Source organism: Primulina huaijiensis, chromosome 1 (assembly GCF_012295235.1).
Source record: "Primulina huaijiensis isolate GDHJ02 chromosome 1, ASM1229523v2, whole genome shotgun sequence".
In the NCBI taxonomy this organism is placed as follows: Eukaryota; Viridiplantae; Streptophyta; class Magnoliopsida; order Lamiales; family Gesneriaceae; genus Primulina; species Primulina huaijiensis.
Window position 1 is genome coordinate 22,590,420 of NC_133306.1, and position 20,638 is coordinate 22,611,057.

Sequence of the window (20,638 nt, forward strand, 5' to 3'; positions counted from 1 at the left end):
TATATATGTTCGGAGTTTAGATTTAATTTGGTTATCAAATCCGGGCAAGTGATCTTTAACTCTTTTTTTTTCTTTTTTCTTTTTTTTGGTTGAAGCAATGGGAATCCAAAAAAGGGGTCTCTAGCTCGTTTGGAAGAAAGTAAATAAAACGAAAATAAGTGAAATAAAAAGTGAATTAAAGGGGAAAATAAGTTGCTTTCTCTTTCAATTAGAAGTTTGTTTTATCAAGGCCAAAAAGTGAAAGTTATTGTTGAATTTCCTATGTAGAAAATATGTATGAACTTTGGTCAGATAAATATTATAAAAGCGGCATTTGGATCGACGGATTTGAAGTAGGGGATTTCAAATCCATGTTAATAAATTGAGAAAACTATAATATTAGTTATGTATTTGTTTATTAACGATTTCAGTCTTTTATATTGTAAAATTTCAGACATAGTCCGTTATCTTTGTTTTTTTTATTTAAATTTTAGTGTTTTTTACGTAACGTTATATGGAGTGTCATTTTGACACTCATTAGGAAAAATAACTAAAATATTCAAAAATTGAAAAATATAGAATTAAGATTGAAATTTAAAAATATAGCATATCAAAATCGAAAATATTTTAGCGGGATATTTATTTGTAATTTTCTCTAATAAATTCATTGATTTGTTTAGATAAATTCATTCTATTTTTATAAAATTTTATAATGAATACTAAATATTTAATTAGTTATTTTTTGAATCATTGAAGTAAACTTTGTATCTATCATAATATGGAACCATTTCATATCTTTCTTTTAAATATTCATTCCAATTCAAATACAATCAAATTTCTTAACGATAATGACACTTACCTAAACTGGGTAAGATCATACTTTAATCATAATTTCTGAGCCACTCAGCATGGTAAATCAAATTAGTCTTATCACTGAACATAAAGTTAATCGATTGCATTTTTCTAATTAGTCGATCTTGTTCCAATCTGCTCAACATAATTATTACATGTACAACAGTTCTTTTTTTAATTAGCACGTAATAATTACATGATTTAATCGTTGAGGCCCATAATATATATAAAAAATAAATTAATTACTCACTTCTTCAAAGAAAAAGAAGAGTATTGGCGGATCACATAATGCAAATTTAAAGAATGAAATTCCCATAATATATATGTCCGTTGTGGAAAGGAGAAACCAAGAAATAACTTTTTTACTTTAGAATTATGAGGGAAATAAATTAAAAACAATTGATTTATAAAAAAAACAATAAATTATTTTTTGTGAAAAAAAAAAACTTCCAAAATCGTCCCTAAGAAATAACAAAAGAAAGCACTACTTTTTATGCTTCCGCGTTGTGTGATATGTTTTCGCAAAAGAATCACTTTTTTTCCTTTGATTTTCGAAACTCGACATTCTTATCTCTAGAAAAAGCATAACAGAGTTGAAGAACAAGACTTCGAATTCAAATGAAAAAAGAGTTTAAATTTTTTTTTTTTTAAAAAAAGAAAAGAATATGTATCGAGGGAAAACATGAATAAAGAATCTGTCTTTATAATTCTTTAAACCTTAAAAAAGATGAGCATTACTTTAGAATCGCCAAAAGATTATTACATTGGGACTTTAAATAACATGTAAGCATAAGTAGGGAATTTGTTCTATTCAAACAAAAAAAAAAGTAGGGAATTTGTCGATGTTTTGCTTTAGAAGAAAGTGGTAATCTCAGCTCCTATAGTAGTAGGTTATTGTCGAATAGGTTTTTTGTGAGACGGTCTCACGAATCTTTATCTGTGAGACGCGGGTCAACCTTATCGATATTCACAATAAAAAATAATAATTTTAACATAAAAAGTAATATTTTTTCATAGATGACCCAAATAAGAGATTCGTCTCACAAAATACTATCCGTGAGACCGTCTCACACAAGTTTTTGCCATTATTGTATTAAATTTTCAAATCTTAAAATTTGATATTTAATTTAATACAAAAAATTTTAGATTATTCTCAAAATAACATTAATATAATATTGGGAAAAAAATATGATGGCTGAACTGCCACCAATTTCCAGTTAAAAGAGACGCGCCACTTCATCCAGCCAATTCATTTTTGGAAGTAAATTCGATTGGCACGTTTAGGGATGTCAATGGATCTGGTAGAACGTATATCTAACTCAAACTCAGCTTGTTTGAGACAGGTATATATCTAATTAACTGATTATTACATTGGATATAAATAATAAATTAGACTCATGATACTCGTAATGATGTTAAATTGTAATTTGAATTACAAATCACCTCAAAACTAGGGGAAAAATTTAAATAAGGGAAAAATTAAATATGAGTATGGGCTTTTAAATATTTATTCATTATAAACTTTTATTTCTGTGTTGATTAACTAATTTATTAGCTTGTAGAATATTAGAAATGGGAATTTAACAATTAATTATAGCCTAACTAAATTATTAGCTTGTAGAATATTAGAAATGGGAATTTAACAATTAATTATAGCCTACCAAAGGATGAAAGAATAGTTCGATTTTTAAATAATTAATATAATTGAAGACATTTGGAATCTAATTTTCCCTCAAAAGTAGGAAGGAAGATACTCCATGATTACTCTTTAAAATTTGCAACAAATGTAGAAAGTGGACAGCCCTTTTAACACAAAGTTATACCCTTTTTTTTTTTGGCAACTCGTGGATTATAATTAAAAAAAGACAACTTTAATCCAAACAACTTTTTGTACCTTTAAATGCCTTTGCCTTTTAAAAAACAAATTCAACAATTGTTGAGATTATAATTTTTTTTGGTTAATATATATATAAGAAGTTGCATGGTGGGAACATATGACATGATTCACACCTAATTTGCTTAATCTTTAATTAAACAATTGATTAGACACATGGAAGCCATTCTATCTCATTCTCTTTTTTTTTTTTTTAAAAAAAAAAAGATTTTACCTCATATTTTAGAATCATATAAAAGTACATGCACTTTATCAATTTTAAACTTGACATAGCTCTTGAAATCAGAACTTTTTTAAATATATTTAGAATTAATGTTAGGTATATTTTGTAACAAATAATCCATAACAAAAGCAATGAGATGTAAGACTGAGAAATTGATATTATGCCTTTCAAACATATAAACTAAAAAAAATTACAATTTTGGACATATATGTTTGTTTCTTTGTGGTTTTGGTCATCTTTGTTATCAAATTTTCGTTTTAGTAAATTAATTTTGATTTTTTTTTTCAATTTTAGTCATTTTTCCACGTCGTACCGACTCACGCTATTTGTGAGTCTCTCATGTTCCTAATAAAGATTGTGAATTAATCGTCTTCAACTTTATATCACAAAACTAGTGCTTAATGAATTTAGATATGATCCCGTATGCACTTCAATCTACAATAAACAATGTATAGAAAGAGACATTGTTGAATTTTATTTTTCATTGCACACATTTAATACATTGGAAATATATATTATATTATCATAATAAGATTATTTCACTAAATAACGTAGAGGGCAATGTAGGTTTGGCTTGGACTCAATTATTTTTTGTGTTTTTTGCCTGCGAAATATATCGAGTATGTGGTAAGTAATTTAATTTGAGAACGCGGTGCCCTTAAAAAAAAAGCAGAAGGAGAGCAAATCGATTCGTAAGCATAGTATCTTTTGATACGCTCTCACATTTCGACTCGATCTATATTTACAATGAAAAGCAAATGTTTTATAAGAGTTTTTGTGTTAGTTATCTTAAGTAGTGTGTCAGGAATTTGTGGTGTTCGACAGAAACTAAACATAATAAAAATATCAGATTAGGATGTAAATCGCAAATTTGTGTTTTATCAGATTTAGGTGTTGTGCCAGATGTTACAACATCTCGGACAACATGCAGCGGAAATTTAAAATTTGTAACACAAATCGATTTTAAATAGATATGATGGACAAGTTTAAATATGCACAAATATAAATACTTGTGCGGTGCCTTATGGCAAAAATTAATCACTAGAAAACCAAATCGTTTACACAAAAACCTATCACTAGTGATTTTAACAAAAATCAATTTCCTCACTACTTTGAGAAAATAAAGCTTTCTAAAAACAAATAACCAGAATAAAAACTAAAACAAGAAAGCAAAACGTGATGCCAAAAGGGAATCCACGAAAACGATCTTCAGCCAACTTCCACTACAACAAAAATGGCTTTTCGCAGCGCGCAAATTCGTTTTCCGCAGCGCACATTGCACGCTGCAAAGTTCAAAGCTGTTGAAAGTTTAAGATTATCCGCGGCGTACATGTGCGCGCTGTTAATCTTATTATCCGCGGCGTGCACATGCACGCCGTTAATACTATTATCCGCAGCGTGCAATGTACGCCGTTAATAATTATTGCAAAATCTAATTTTAGCGACGGTTTTAAAATTTCCGTCGCTACTATATAACCGTCGCTATATTTATAGGCGACAGTTTTTAAACGGTCGCTAAGTTTAGCGACGGTTTTAAAACTGTCGCTACATTTCGCGACGGAATTTCATAATCCGTCGCTAATCTTTTCGTTAAAATAAAAAAAAATTTTTATAATTTAATAAAATTTTTAAAAAAACTTACAATCTAATAACAATACTCGTGATTTTTAATAATATTTACAAAGTAAGTAAAAATCGAAACAAAAAAGTACAATAAATCGAAACTAAAATCTTAAAATCGTGAGAAAAATTCTGAGTGTTGTGAAGAAATGGGAAGGGAATGCGAATATTTATAGACTATTAGCGACATTTGTATTTAAACCGTCGCCGATGTAAAACCTTGCGACGGGTATAAGAAAACTGTCGCTAAATATAGCGACGATTAATGCTTAATTGTCGCTAAATTTCGCGACGGTTATTTTAAACCCGTCGCAAGGTTTTACATCGGCGACGATGTATTTAAAACTGTCGCCAATAGCGACGGTTTAGAAATAACCGTCGCTAAATTTAAATCGGCGACGGTTAAATAAACCGTCGCTAAATGATGGCACACCCATTTTCCACGGCGTGCTTATATATGCACGCCGTTAAAAGTAATATTCGCAGCGTGCTTTTAATGCACGCTGTTGATGACGTGCTGCGGAAAATCATTTTTCTTGTAGTGTTCGTTACGGATGTTGTCTGCAGATGTTCCCAACATTCAAGGCAACACCCGATATCTTCACTCTTCAAATTAGCAACGCCTTTTTAGAATTATTTCTCTGACATCCCACGGCGTGCACAAGTGCATGTATATGTGTATGATCAAGAGGGAAGTGAACACCACGAAAATCTCCCACTAAAAACTCCCACGAAAATCTCTCCACCACGAAAAACTATCTCCACGAAAGTCCTCTCATTAAAAGCTCCTCATGAAAATCTCCATGAAAAATAACTCTTCTCTCTTCTCTTCCTCTCTTTTCTTCTCCTACGAAAACTCACAAGCACACGCAACAATGTCCTTGTTTCTCTTATTTATAGACTTAATCTCTCCTAGAGTTTATCTCCACAAGGAAACCTATTCAACAAGGAAAGTAAGAGTTTAATTAGAAATAAACTCTTTTGAATATTGATATCAAATCACAATAATATCTCATTATCAAGAATAAAATCATAGCATATTTATCTCATTAATTAGAAATACAAGATCTCATTAAATATCATATTATCTAGAAAGTCAAAACAGATTTAATTATTCAAAATCATATCATTATATTATTTGCATAATTATCTCATTATCTAGAAAGGCAAAATATTATATGCAATCAAATTAACAAGGAAATACAATTAGGAAAATAAATTAAATTAAGAAATTATTAGGAAAATATATTTCCCTTCAATCTCCCCTTTTTTGTCTTTCTGGACAAAATGAGATCAAACTCAATTTCTCAGTTAAACTCCAATTAACTCCCCCTTAATATGGGAATTTTTCTCCCCCTGAATAAAATCAAGTTAGTACGGGTGTTGTTCGTTGTGTTGACAACACCTGCAAAAATCATTAACAGTTCATTAAAAAGGATTACATAAGGGAAAACAGAAACATCAGGGAATCTAACAAAACAAAACATTTAAAAGATAAAGCAAGCAAAACAAAGTTCAAAACAAGATTCAGTTCAAAACAAGATTCAAAAGCATCCGTTTGGGTTTGAGTTTGAGTCGCATCTTCTCCTCTTTTTTGTCCAGAATGGACAACCAAGTTCTCGTACTAGACCAGATCAGCTTTGGCCCGTAATCACTTACCAAAAATACTGAGATAATTGCGTCCAAAATCATTTCAAAATAATTTTCAGAATTGAAACCCACATCGAATTAACACCACTAAAACATCAAAGATCACAAATATTGGAACTCTAACAAAATCTGGAATTTTACCGAATTTTTTTGTTGAAATACTCAATCCTTTTTTGGCCCAACAATATTCACAATGAAGTATATATGCATGTCCTAATTATGCCTAATAACATAATGAAATAGAAATAGAAACATGAAAACAAGTATGAAATATGTTTACAGATGAAGTGTTTTCGCAAATGTTGGCAACATCTCCTGACAACACGTCCAATTCCAAACATTTATTTTAATTTTTCTGCACACTTAGAGTATTAACTTTCTGACCATAGAAGTGGTAGCTCCCACACTAGAAGAACGTTCTTCTTTAGGACTCCTTTAGGTAGCTTTTTTCAATTTCTTCTATTTTACCTTATGTATTAAATTCAGAAGAGGTAGCTCCCACACTAAAAGCACAGTCTTCATTGGACTCTTTTAGGTAACTTCTTTCAATCTTTTCTTCTAATACAGAGCATATTTATTTTTCTTTTTACTTAATCTTTTCAAGTCACTTTTCGTATAGATCAATGTCATGGAGTCCATGATCATTCCTCAATTACTTTGTGATTTAAACATATTATTAATCATGTCTAAGTGTGTTAAGTTTAAATAGAACATGAAATTGTAAGTGCACCAGAAGATTATGCAACATTGTGAAAACATATCATATAACAGTATGTATGCAAATGCAGTATGCCTAAGTCCTAGAAATGCACATGCAGATAAGGTGTTGTCTCAGATGTTGTAAAATCCGAGACAACATGCATGAATGATCAAATTGCACACATGATGAGAGATTTCCTAAGGTTGGAGAATCTCTCAGAGTCTAATGCTTTAGTGAATATGTCTGCCAATTGGTTATGTGTACCAACAAATTCCATTCGAATCAACCTCTTTTCTACTAGATCTCTAATAAAGTGATGTCGAATGTCAATATGTTTAGTTCGAGAGTGTTGTACTGGATTTTTTGAAATATCAATTGCACTCGAATTATCACAATACACAATTAAAATTTCACTCTTAAATCCATAATCTTCTACCATTTGATTCATCCATAAAAGTTGAGAGCAACAACTTTCAGCTGCCACATATTCAGATTCAGCAGTTGAAAGTGATACACAATTCTGTTTCCTACTATGCCATGAGATCAAATTATTGTCAAGATAAAAGCAACCTCCAGATGTACTATTCCTATCATCTAAATCACCATCCCAATCAGCATCAGAAAAACCTACTAAATTCGAGTTGGTTTCTTGAGTGGACCATAATCCTAATTCAATTGTTCCTGCTATGCAACGTAAAATACGTTTCACAGCTTTTAAATGAGAAATTTTAGGATTAGATTGATATCTAGCACGTAAGCATGCACTAAACATGATGTCAGGGCGACTGACTGTCAAATAGAGGAGGCTACCTATGATGCTACGATATAAGGTGTTGTCAACATTTTCGGCAACATCATCTTTGCACAATTTTTCACTCGAGCCTATAGGAGTTCTCATGTGTTTTGTGTTCTCATTTTCAAATTTCTTAATCAAATTTTTAGCATACTTACTTTGACACAAAAAGATGCCATCATGCATTTGTTTAATTTGCAAGCCAAGAAAATAACTCAACTCACCAACCATGCTCATTTCAAAGGTAGAAGACATACACTCAACAAAGTCATTAGCATGCTTTTGAGATGAAGAACCAAATATTATATCATCAACATAAATTTGACAAATAAGGATCTCACATTTGAATTTCTGAATAAAAAGAGTTTTGTCTACCTCACCTCGTTTGAAACCAATTTCAAGTAGATATTCAGTCAATCTCCCATACCACGCACGTGGTGTTTGCTTCAGACCATAAAGTGCTTTCTTCAATTTGTAGACATGATCCAAATGATGTGGATCCTCAAAACCCTTAGGTTGTCTAACATACACTTCCTCACTCAAAATTCCATTTAAAAATGCGCTTTTAACATCCATTTGAAAAAGTTTGATTTTCATGTAGCGTGCAATAGCTAGCAAAAGTCGGACTGACTCAATACGGGCTACAGGAGCAAATGTCTCATCAAAATCAACCCCCTCAACCTGTGTGTACCCTTGAGCAACCAACCTTGCTTTGTTTCTAATGATGTTTTCCGACTCATCAGTTTTATTCTTAAAAATCCATTTTGTACCAATTATGTTACCATGGTCAAGAGGTGGAACCAAGTTCCAAACATCATTTCGAACAAATTGCTCAAGCTCATCATGCATTGCATTAATCCAAAATTCATCTTTTAAAGCTTCATCAACATTTTTAGGTTCAAAATTGGATATAAAACATGAAAATATAACATGTGAGTATCTAGAGCTCATGCATATAAGTCCAGTCAACTTGCGGTAATCAACTCTCTCTTTCTTTCGAGTTTGGACTTCTCCATGCACACTTCCAATTATTTTAGACGATGGATGGTCTTTCTGAATTTTACTTGGAATATTCTTTCCATCATCTACTACATTATCATCGCTGTGTGTTTCTTTCTCAGATTCAGTGACTTCAGTGTCACGTGTTGTGCTAGATGTTGCAACATCTGCATTTTCTAGTATGATGGGAATTTCCAGAAGGTCTTCCACATCATCTTCAGTTGTTTTTTTTTTCAGATCTGCACAGTCATCAAAAACAACATTGATGGATTCCATAATAGTCCTAGTTCGTAAATTAAACATGCGATAAGCTCCACTATTAGTGGCGTAACCCAAAAACAAACACTTATCACTCTTTGAATCAAACTTTGCAAGTTGATCTCTGTCATTCAAAGTGTAACAAACACAACCAAAAATATGAAAATATTTAAGATTAGGCCTCTTTCCCATTATTATTTCATAAGAAGTCATGGTTAAACCACTTCTCAAATACACCCTGTTTGAAATATGACAAGCCGTATTTAGAGCCTCTGCCCAAAAACGCTTTGAAATACCCTTTGAAGCTAGCATCACCCTTGCCATTTCTTGCAACGTCATGTTCTTACGTTCGGCAATGTTATTTTGCTGTGGGGTTTTTGGTGCTGAAAATTCATGTGAAATTCCTTTCTTGTTACAAAAAGATGAGAATAAAGAATTTTCAAATTCCTTACCATGATCAGTCTTGATCCTTCTCACCTTTAAATTATGGAAGTTTGTGATTCTTGTGACCAATTTTTTAAACACACCGAAGTTGTCTGACTTTTCCCTAATAAAGCTTATCCAAAAAGATCGTGAAAATTCATCGACACAGACAAAATAATATTTCTTACCTCCAAAGCTTTCAACTTCCATAGGACCCATAAAGTCCATGTGTAGTAACTCCAGACAGCGTGTTGTCCCAGATGATGGCAACACTGGGTGTGACACGCGAGTTTGCTTACCCTTTTGACAATCGCCACAAACATATGGTGTACCAAATGAAATATTAGGCATATCTCGTACTGCATCGTACTTACTCAAAATTTTCAAGGTTTTGAAATTTACATGACCGAGTTTTTGATGCCAAAGGTCGAGTTCAATAATTTGTGCATGTTTGCATGAAAGTTCTTCACCTATTTGATAGCAATTATCCGAAGACCTTGTACCTGTCATTATGCATAAATTAGTTTCATCAAAAACTTCACAAGTATGTTTATCAAACTTAACAAGCAAATTATCATCACACAATTGGCTTATGCTTATCAAATTTGAATTTAATCCTTCAACATGAATCACATTTTGGAGCTTTGGTAGCCCTTCAACATTCAGTGTTCCCTTTCCAACAATCTTTCCTTTAGCTCCCCCTCCATGGGTTACTCTACCGCTTTTTTGTTCAACATAATCAATGAGATGTTCTCGTGATCTTGTCATATGGTGTGAGCTTCCACTATCAAAGTACCAATGTCCTGCAGTGTTAGTTTTCAATGAAGTATAGACAACTTTACAGTGAGTTTTTACCTTTGGTACCCAAATTTGTCTTACTGTAGGTCGATGGTTGTAGGTGTTGCGGGAAATGTTGGACACCATTCGAGGCAACATCCGACTCGACTTTCGATTCATGCAGTCATCCTTGAGTTTAAAACAGTAGGGCCTGATATGTCCAGGCTTAAAACAGTAATGACATACATACCTGCGTTTTCTTTTCTTAGGAACGGGTGCAGCATGTTGTCTTTTTGGAGGAGCTCTTTTGATTGATGGCGTGGGTTGAGGCTGTGTAGATGTATCAGCTTTTCCTTTTACAAAGACAGTTGAATTTGAGGATTCACCAATTTCTAACACACTGTCTTTGAAACCTAAGCCTTTCTTGTCATCTCTTCCCATCAAAAGTATGGAATTAAGCTTGGATGTGCTTGAATTGAATTTGGACAAAGTCTCAGTTTCCTTTTGAAGCTCTTCTTTGGTCTTACCCAGTTCTAAGCCCTTTTTGCTCAATATTACTTCAAGTTTGGCAACCACAACATTTAGATCAGTGTTATCCTTCATAAGGGTTGAGTTTAACTTGTTTTTTTTGGTCCAGTCTTCAAACAACTCCTCATAAAGCTTTTGTACGCTTTCAAGAGTCATTTCTTCATCATCAGCTTCCAACTCATCATCAACACTCGAATTTCCAGAAGATGTAGATTTTAAACAAACTGATTTTGAACACATGTTGCGCCTAGGTGTGGCAACACCTAAGGCAACACCTAAAAGATTCACTTGCAGCCAACGTTTTTCTGTCAACAGTGCAGTCAAGGAGGTGGCCATTTAAATATTTCTGTCAAACCAAACAAAAACCAGAATCAGCACTTAGTATATCAAGAGTAGGCTTTGATACCACTTGTTAGGAATTTGTGGTGTTCGACAGAAACTAAAAATAATAAAAATATCAGACTAGGATGTAAAATCGCAAATTTGTGTTTTATCACATTTAGGTGTTGTGCCAGATGTTACAACATCTCGGACAATATGCAGCGGAAATTTAAAGTTTGTAACACAAATCGATTTTAAATAGATAGGATGGACAAGTTTTAATATGCACAAGTATAAATACTTGTGCGGTGCCTTATGGCAAAAATTAATCACTAGAAAACCAAATCGTTTACACAAAAACCTATCACTAGTGATTTTAACAAAAATCAATTTCCTCACTACTTTGAGAAAATAAAGCTTTCTAAAAACAAATAACCAGAATAAAAACTAAAACAAGAAAGCAAAACGTGATGCCAAAAGGGAATCCACGAAAACGATCTTCAGCCAACTTCGTTACGGATGTTGTCTGCAGATGTTCCCAACATTCAAGGCAACACCCGATATCTTCACTCTTCAAATTAGCAACGCCTTTTTAGAATTATTTCTCTGACATCCCACGGCGTGCACAAGTGCATGTATATGTGTATGATCAAGAGGGAAGTGAACACCACGAAAATCTCCCACTAAAAACTCCCACGAAAATCTCTCCACCACGAAAAACTATCTCCACGAAAGTCCTCTCATTAAAAACTCCTCATGAAAATCTCCATGGAAAATAACTCTTCTCTCTTCTCTTCCTCTCTTTTCTTCTCCCACGAAAACTCACAAGCACACGCAACAATGTCCTTGTTTCTCTTATTTATAGACTTCATCTCTCCTAGAGTTTATCTCCACAAGAAAACCTATTCAACAAGGAAAGTAAGAGTTTAATTAGAAATAAACTCTTTTAAATATTGATACAAAATCACAATAATATCTCATTATCAAGAATAAAATCCTAGCATATTTATCTCATTAATTAGAAAGGCAAGATCTCATTAAATATCATATTCTCTAGAAAGTCAAAACATATTTAATTATTCAAAATCATATCATGATATTATTTGCATAATTATCTCATTATCTAGAAAGACAAAATATTATATGCAATCAAATCAACAAAGAAATACAATTAGGAAAATAAATTAAATTAAGAAATTATTAGAAAAATATATTTCCCTTAATAGCTTTTCAAAAAATTTAAAACTTTTGTGATTTATCCTACTAATAATTAATAATATATTCTATTAATAATTAAAAAAACAATTTATTCATTATCTATAATTTTAATTAAGGGAGACCTCAATAATTGACTAATTATAGTTAATTGTTTTCTTTATTTCCAAAACTACCCCTTGTTGTGGTATTTAAATTTGAGAGGAAAATCAAGAAGAAAACAAAGAAAATGGCTTTGTAGAGGCAAGTGTTGAACACTTTCTCCTTAAGAAGAATTTGCCCTCACAATGTGCTAGAGTTGGTGGCAATCTTCACCCAAGATACAACTACAACACTTGAATAATTAGCACTCAAATATTCAAGTTCTATCACAAGGAATTGAAGGAACTCTCTCTTGTTGAAAAAAGAAGAAGAAGTCGAAAAATGATGTTATGTGTTTGTATGTGTTTTTTATTTTTAATAAATGAAGCATTTAATGTTTTTCATGTGGAAAGACATGATCTTTCATTATAGGGGTGTCCCTTGATCATTGTAACTGATCACAAGCATCAAACAATGCCAAGGAAATGAAAAAATGCCAGAAAATTCGAAGGGACACGAAAACAGCCTGAAGGGGCGCGAGCAGGCGCCCGCGCGCGCACGCTTGCAAGTGCTGCGTGCGCCTGCGCGCAGACCCGCGCAGGTGCGCTCCTGTTGTAGCCGATAATTACTCTTTTTATGAATAAGAATTGTTCCTTTAAAAAAAATAATAATTGCTTTATTTAAAAAAAAATGTACTCCGTCGTTCAGGGTAGGAATTGTGGGTCGGGATTCCCAGGGGGTGGTTTTGTTTGCGAAGGCCGGCCCCTTGTTTACCGGGGCGATTCTCGGTCTTTCTATCTGAAGTGTGTGTTGTCAGGGACAGTCTCATGGAAGATGCTTGCTTTGGAGGGAACCGATGGATCCATATACCATAAACGTGGTTCGTGCCATTGAAAACTTTGTTCCTTTGTCGATAGAAGCTCCTGTTGTAGCCGATATCAGGCCCTATGTTCGCAAGTGCAAACTATCACAGACCCAGCCACATTTTCTTGCTCACCTTTCGAAGTGCACTAAATTATGGGTCTATTGAGAACTATAATTCAATGATCCGTTTTTCATGGGCTTTGTTAGGGCCTTTGGGCTAGCAAATTACCCAACCCGGTTGAAATTTGGCTGCATTGTTTTTTGGTCTAGCTTACATCAATCTCACCTTACGTCGTGTCAGTCTTTATTGACCTACTGGGGTAACTAGTCTCTTTGTTTGATAGCGCGCATTAAATTTGAAGTTTTTTAAACGGCTGCATGTCACGTCACTCGCCACCTATTATACTCAAGCTAGTCCGTTGCACACTACTACCATTCAACCACATACCGGAGAGAGAACTATTTCCTCAGCTTACCAAAATGGGTGGCGGCAGCGGGTTAAGGAAGATAGGTGCTGCACTGACTGTAATCTTCGTGGTCTCGCTTGTGGTTCTCCTTGCCGAACTCTACTACTTCTTATGGCGCCGCCGTGTCTTCAGGAAAAAAACTAACACTGTTGGTGAAGTTTCCGGCGGAGATAATCTCATACGATGTTCATCGGGAAAGGATTTATCGTCCTCGTTGGCTTCCTCTAAGGAGCTGCTCTACTTCTTCTGCCTTGGATCGAACTCCCGCCTCGATTGCAGCTCCATAACTCCCACCGATTCCGCCAGCGATCACGATTCGAAGCAGCAATCGGATATCCAAGTCATCGACATTGATATGTTGAAAATTCAAAGTGTGTTTGGGCCGCCGAGATTTTTGTTCACCATTAAAGAAGAAGATGAGGAGGATTTGGACTCGCCATCTGAACAGAAAGAAGTGATGGTAAGCTTAGAGGAGGTGGAAGATCCGGCGGCGGTAGTGATGGAGATTGATGGTGGGACGCCGTTTTCCACTCCTTGTGCTTCGCCTGTGTATTTCACCCCCTCTGCTTCCCCAGCTCACGAAGTGGTCAATGTTTGGTCAACTGATTAATCAGCCGACGTGGAACGGCATCGTTTAGATCCAAGTAGTGTTTTAAATTTTGTTCAAATCCAATAAAAAAAAATAGTGTTTTTATTAGGTGTGTAATTTTGCTTTAATGGGCATTAGATGTGTAGATAAAGTTAATCGAACCGAATATGAATAAAATTTTAAGGCTCAAATTCTGCTTGAATTGATATATTCGAGCTTCATATTTGTTCCAAAATCGAGCAATTTAAAATTTGTTGTTCGAATTAGAGCTCAAGTTTGTTGTGTTTGGGTCAAAAAATTTGAAAATATTATATCTATTACTAAAAAGTTTACTCGAATGTTCAAAATAAATTTATTTAATGAATGAATGAACTCAAAAATTCAAATTTCTGTTTATGCGCACAGCAGTTACAGATTCCTCGCGGTTAGTAGTAGTTATTAGTACATTATCATCCTTTGTTCTATACATCACCAGGAATACTGATTTATTTATACAAAAACAGATTGATTTTGAAAATTAATTAAAAAATATCAATAATATTTTTATTCTATATTTTAACAAATTAAAATACCACATTAAATCCAACGACTCCATCTTAATGTAACATTACGATATAAACAATATTTGATAATAGCTATAACCTCGCATAAACGAATGGATCAAGTTTATCGGGCTGGCTTGTGTGGACCAGAGCCTTTAAATTAGTTTTGGGCTGGCTGGTCCGTATCCATGTACAAATTAATTTCCATTTTTTTAAAATTTAACGTAAAATATCAGAATAAATGCAAATAGAAGCGGATTCACTGTAAAAGTAATAATTTTTCATGGATGATCCAAATAAGAGATCCGTTTCACAAAATACGACTCGTGAGACCGTCTCACAAAAAGTTTTGCCAAAAAATAGATACGACCACCCCCCCCCCCCCACAAATTTTTTTAAAAAATTATTACTATATAATTAAGATATATTTTATTATTTAGTATATATCTTATTTGACAATAAAAAAATAAAGTATCTATAATTAGTTTAATGGTTATAGACTTTCAAGGTTTACACATGTGGTCCGCGTTCCATTCTCTGCAATTTTTTTTCGAAAAACTAAATAACAGGCCTTTACAAAAAGTCAAAGACCCAACTTAAAACTTTCATAGTTGGTGGTGAGTCGACCCCCCAAACATATGATCCTGGATCCGCCTTGATTGCAATCCAATAAAGTATGGACGATGATAACAGAGTCATCAAGTTAATCAACTTCATCGAAACAAATCAAATGAATTAAAATGAACTGGAAAAATTCTAATCGGAAAACAAAAAATTCCCAACAAGTTCATAGCCCAATTGATAATGTGATAATCTCGTTAAAAAAACACTTTTAATAAATGAAAACATCCAGTCTTGATACTGTTATGTATTTGATTCTTATAGATTGTTACGTGTGCAATTAATTAGAAGGAATGTTTATTAAGGTGCGCTTGAGAAGTATGTGGATAAATTCAGAAAATGGATGCAACAAATATCTCCATAATAATGAAATCAAGAGCTTCAAACTTTACATTTTCGGCATATATATACATCAAACATGAATATATACAAACAGGTGCGGAGCTAGGATTCATAAGTACCTTGGGTTGGCTCTATCTTGTCTTAGACAGTAATATGTTTAGTTAAAAACAAACCGAATTTCTAAAATCGAATTAACCGAACTTTTTTCGACAAATCGAACCGACCGAACTTTATTACGATAACCTAAAAAACCAAATCGAAAAAAACGATTATTTCGGTCAATAACACAATTAACTGAAATTTTAGAATTTTTTTAATAATCATGTTTTAAATAAAAAATGCAATATAAAAATTGAATTAAATAAATTTAAATTTTATTTATTTAAAAACTATTTTTGATTATTGGACTGTTGTCTAATAAATTTTATTAGAAATTATAATATTTATATCTTTATAAACTTTATTAAAAAATTTAATAATATTAATTTTATTTATAAAAGTTTAGTTTGTTAGGTTAACCAAAGTTTTATATTAAAAACTGAAATCGAACCGAACTAACATATATTTTCAAAAATTTAAACCGAACTTCCGAATAAACCGAATGTAGGACCAAAAGCTATAGGTGGTGGTAATGATGCAACTCAAATATTTTAAATCGTACAGCAGCTCCAATGTCATGATTCGATCGCTCTACCTGATAAGAACAATTATTGCACCTCAAAACCGAACCGAATTTTAAATTTATTCATTTTCGTTGATTATTTTGATTGAAACCGATATTTTGTTCACTCATAGACTATAATTAATGTTTGCCCGTTGTTTGTTGATATATGTTCTTTTGGTTTAAAAATAACTTGATAGCTTTTAATTTTTTCATTCCCTGAGTTACTTAACTAGAAAAACTAATATTTCCAAAATTTTACAACAAAGAATTATTTTTCAAATTTCATACTTATTCAATTTTCGGTTATTATAAATAAGAAAATTACAAAACAAACCCAAAAATAATTGTGCGTCAATAATCATCAAACATTTCAACCAATTGATTATTAGTCCAAAAATATGCAACTATAGTTTTTTATGGTAAAAATTCAAAATCCAAAATTCACATATATCATAAGACAATATTATTGTAACTCGAATAATAAAACTAAATATTCAATATAATTTTTGGTCATTGAATTTTTATCTCAAAGTTGTATAATTTCACAATATACGATAATAAAATAACCAATACACAGTAATGAATTATGATTTGTGGGAGTTATTTTATTTTAATTTTTAAACATAAGACTAAAAAAAAACTAATAAAAAATTTATTCTATTTTTAATATGAGTTTACAAAAATTTAAAATTTAAATTTATTAACTTTTTTCTTAAAAAAAAAAAAAAGTGGGGCAAGAGTCCACCCTAGCCTAAGGGTGACTCCTCCCCGTATACAAACAAATACAAGAAAATGTTTACTTCTAGTTGGTGGTGGAGTTCATCGATTTCTCTCCGAAGTTCTTTCTCATGTCTTTTCAAACTCACATAATGTTGTCCATGGTACGATCGAGCGCATCTCATTTTACCAAAAAATATAGCTGATGGTAACATTACAATTCAAATTTTTTAAACAGTTCATCCGCTCAAACGTCACACATTTCGATTGCTTTTCGAACATGGCAATTAGTGCATCTAGCAAAACATAAAACCTATATTTTGCAAACGACTCTTATAAACACACATTATATTGTCTACAATAAAATTGTAAGTAATCAAAGAGGATATCGTTGTTTGAATCATCATTTGATCAACACCAAAAAAATATTAATTTTGAATTTTGACATCATGTGCGTCGATAAATTTTTAACACAACAAATTAATATATATAAAATTGCGATATGCCAGGATCTTAAATTGAAGGTGGACAATAATCAAGATAATAATAAAATAAAAAATATCTGCAGGTTGCCATATGAAATTCGAACCCACCACCTTTTACGAATCGAAGCAGTCCCCTACATCTCCAATAATAGACAAGTCAATTTCATGCAACGTCTTGTCTTTTGCATGTGATGACATATTACCACGCAAAATCAATATATATAAACTTATTTTCTACAAAAAAAAAAAAAAATTAACGAGAAACAAAAATTCGAAACATAAATATTGAATTTGGATCCGATTAATTGGACTATGATAACGTTCATCATTCTTGTTAGAATAAACAATAATCACATACTTTATGGGGGTAAATTTTCATTTTTCAATAATTAATGTATATTAATTTTGTGATCTAGAGGAAAACTGAATCGAGACAAATAAAAAAATAGGAAACTGAATTGAAATGAAAAATTGTAATTTTAGTTTTATAAGTAAATCTATTTTTAGTTTTAATAATGTAACTCACAGATAAAGTTTATTGATTGTCTCACAAGAGACCTACTTGTCAATTGATACATATACTTGACGTCTTCTTTTTTTACCTTTTAATTTGTGCAAGAAGATAAATTTATGTACACAAGCCTGACATAAACGGATAATTAATAAATTAATTAAATAGGATGAATTATTATTAATTGAAAGGAATTGTGAAAATCGATTATAAAAGTTTTAAATACCAATAACTCCACAATAATATGAAAAGTAAGAACCATTAATTAATCTGAAAATTCAAATTTCTTTATTTGAATTTTATTTTTTAAAAAAAATTGTATAAAATCCAGATAGATATATTACGATTCTTCAAAATAGTCTCTCAGAAATATACTTTAATATTGTTTTAATTTCGCATGCCCTTNATTTCAATTTTTCTTTAATTTGCTAGTCATTATAACTATATATATATATATATATATTGTCTAAAGAGAAAAGGAATTTATTTTGTTTCGGTATTTCAATTTTTCTTTAATTTGCTAGTCATTATAACTATATATATATATATATATATTGTCTAAAGAGAAAAGGAATTTATTTTGTTTCGGTATTTCAATTTTTCTTTAATTTGCTAGTCATTATAACTATATTTAATTTGGTACCAATATGGATTGTCATTTTCGTTCGAAACAAATGTTCATAATGATAAAAACAGCTCACATCTTCCAAGAACTTGTCAAATAATAAATTTATTAAACACGATATTAATCAATAAGTTTTTTGGGAAAAAATATTTGATTCATACAAATTTTATACTTTGGCAAATTTAGAATCTTTATTCTTGTGCATAATATACAAGAAAACCAAAGAAAATCACACCACAACTCCAAAAAGAATAAAGGTTTAAATTTATTTTTCTTTTTTACGATATTATATAAATTGTTTGTGATCAAACACTAACGCTACAGCGCTGTGAAATCTGATACTTAACCCCATTACCGGCTGTGATTCCCGTGCTATTGCTATTTCCAAGCTTAATACTAACGGGGCAATTCACATGGATATGATACCGACCCGTTGTAAGGGACCCGACTTTCCATTTCAAGCGGCCGTCGATTTTGATCGTCATCTCGATGGGGGCGCCGCTGCTCTGTACCTGGGAGAGTGCGATTCCGTTGTACGGCGCGATGGGGACGTCGCTCCCGTAGACAAACGGCGACCAGACGTTGACGTCCTTGTGACCTTGGTAGACCGGTGGGATGACGGTGAAGAAGGTGATCTGCTGGTTGCTGTAGGTGGCGTAGACGTACATCTTGTCGTAGTAAATGCCGATTCTGGAGTTGGGGTTGCGTGAGTTGATGGTGACTTGGACGGAGGTGGAGATGACGTTGGGGGCGGAGACGTTGAGAGTGAAGATGGTAGCGTCTTCGAGGGTGAATCGGGGTTTCTTTGGCTTGAGGATGGCCCAGATGAGCAGGACTGTGAGCAGAATGAGGAAGATGGAGAAGATGAGGCAGGCGCAGCACCGCAACACGGACTTGCGCCGCTCGTTCTTGTGGTGGCTGCACACCTCGTCCCACATAGCTTCTGCGTCGGTGGAGTAATGTTCGGCGGGGGAGGGGAGTGGTACGTGTAAAGTGGATGGGGTTTGGGAGTTTGGGTGTCTGCTATTTACTTCAGATCAAATGAAAGCACGTCTATATAATTATAATAATACAATAATGTACCAGGATAGTTTTTTTTTTTTGGAACCTGTTAATGTCGGCTGTCAATTTGAGACCAAAATTCCAAATCGAATTCTATAAGGATATTTTTGGATTAATATATTTTAAATTTATTGATTTTAAATATTTTTTTGTAGTTTTTAAAAAATAAGATAATAAATTTTTATGTTTATACCATGTTTCGTGTTAATTACAAGAGATTTTAAATTTACTCAATAATTAAAACAATTGAAATCTATTCAACTTTGTGTAATTAATATATAAATAAACAAGTTATGAATTTAAAATTTCATCTAATATTCATTGTTAACGATATATTAATAATTAAAATCCATATATTTTAAATTCATTCATCTAAATGCTACTTAAAAGTCTTTTTTTTTCCAGTCTGTTTCATGTTTGACATGTTTATCTAAAATGGGGATTGTATTTTGCAAACTATTTTATATATCAGAGTTTATCGAATTACACATAAGAAAATACATATTCCCATCATAGAATATATATCTATCTCGATACTCCGTTAATTAAGTTTGAGGAGGGTTAATTTAGTATGTTCGTATGGTCAGTTTCATTTTTTTTTTCTCATTTGATTACTATTTATTTGTGAAAATATATCACTTTTGTAAAATTCTTGTACATCTATTGTCTTTTGATGACTATTAATTTACAAAACGTCACTTTTCTTTTCCAAATTGTTCTTTATCTTTTATTTCTACATATTTTTATATTTTTTCATTTTACCATAATAATGAATTGTATAAGCATGCAACACTACATATGTGTACTAGTATATATAATAAATTATATATCATATA

The 20,638-nt window shown here is 32.2% G+C and overlaps 2 protein-coding genes across 2 annotated transcripts; one reads left to right on the plus strand and one right to left on the minus strand.

Moving 5' to 3' along the window:
* The first annotated feature begins 13,543 nt into the window (after positions 1–13,543).
* Positions 13,544–14,438, plus strand: LOC140962865 (uncharacterized). Its single transcript, XM_073421959.1, has one exon. The coding sequence runs from the start codon at positions 13,556–13,558 to the stop codon at positions 14,252–14,254; it is 699 nt and encodes a 232-aa protein (XP_073278060.1). The 5' UTR covers positions 13,544–13,555; the 3' UTR covers positions 14,255–14,438.
* A 4,537-nt stretch (positions 14,439–18,975) lies between these two features.
* On the minus strand, positions 18,976–19,777 carry LOC140962930 (NDR1/HIN1-like protein 1). Its single transcript, XM_073422082.1, has one exon. The coding sequence runs from the start codon at positions 19,676–19,678 to the stop codon at positions 19,046–19,048; it is 633 nt and encodes a 210-aa protein (XP_073278183.1). The 5' UTR covers positions 19,679–19,777; the 3' UTR covers positions 18,976–19,045.
* Between the last annotated feature and the right edge of the window lie 861 nt (positions 19,778–20,638).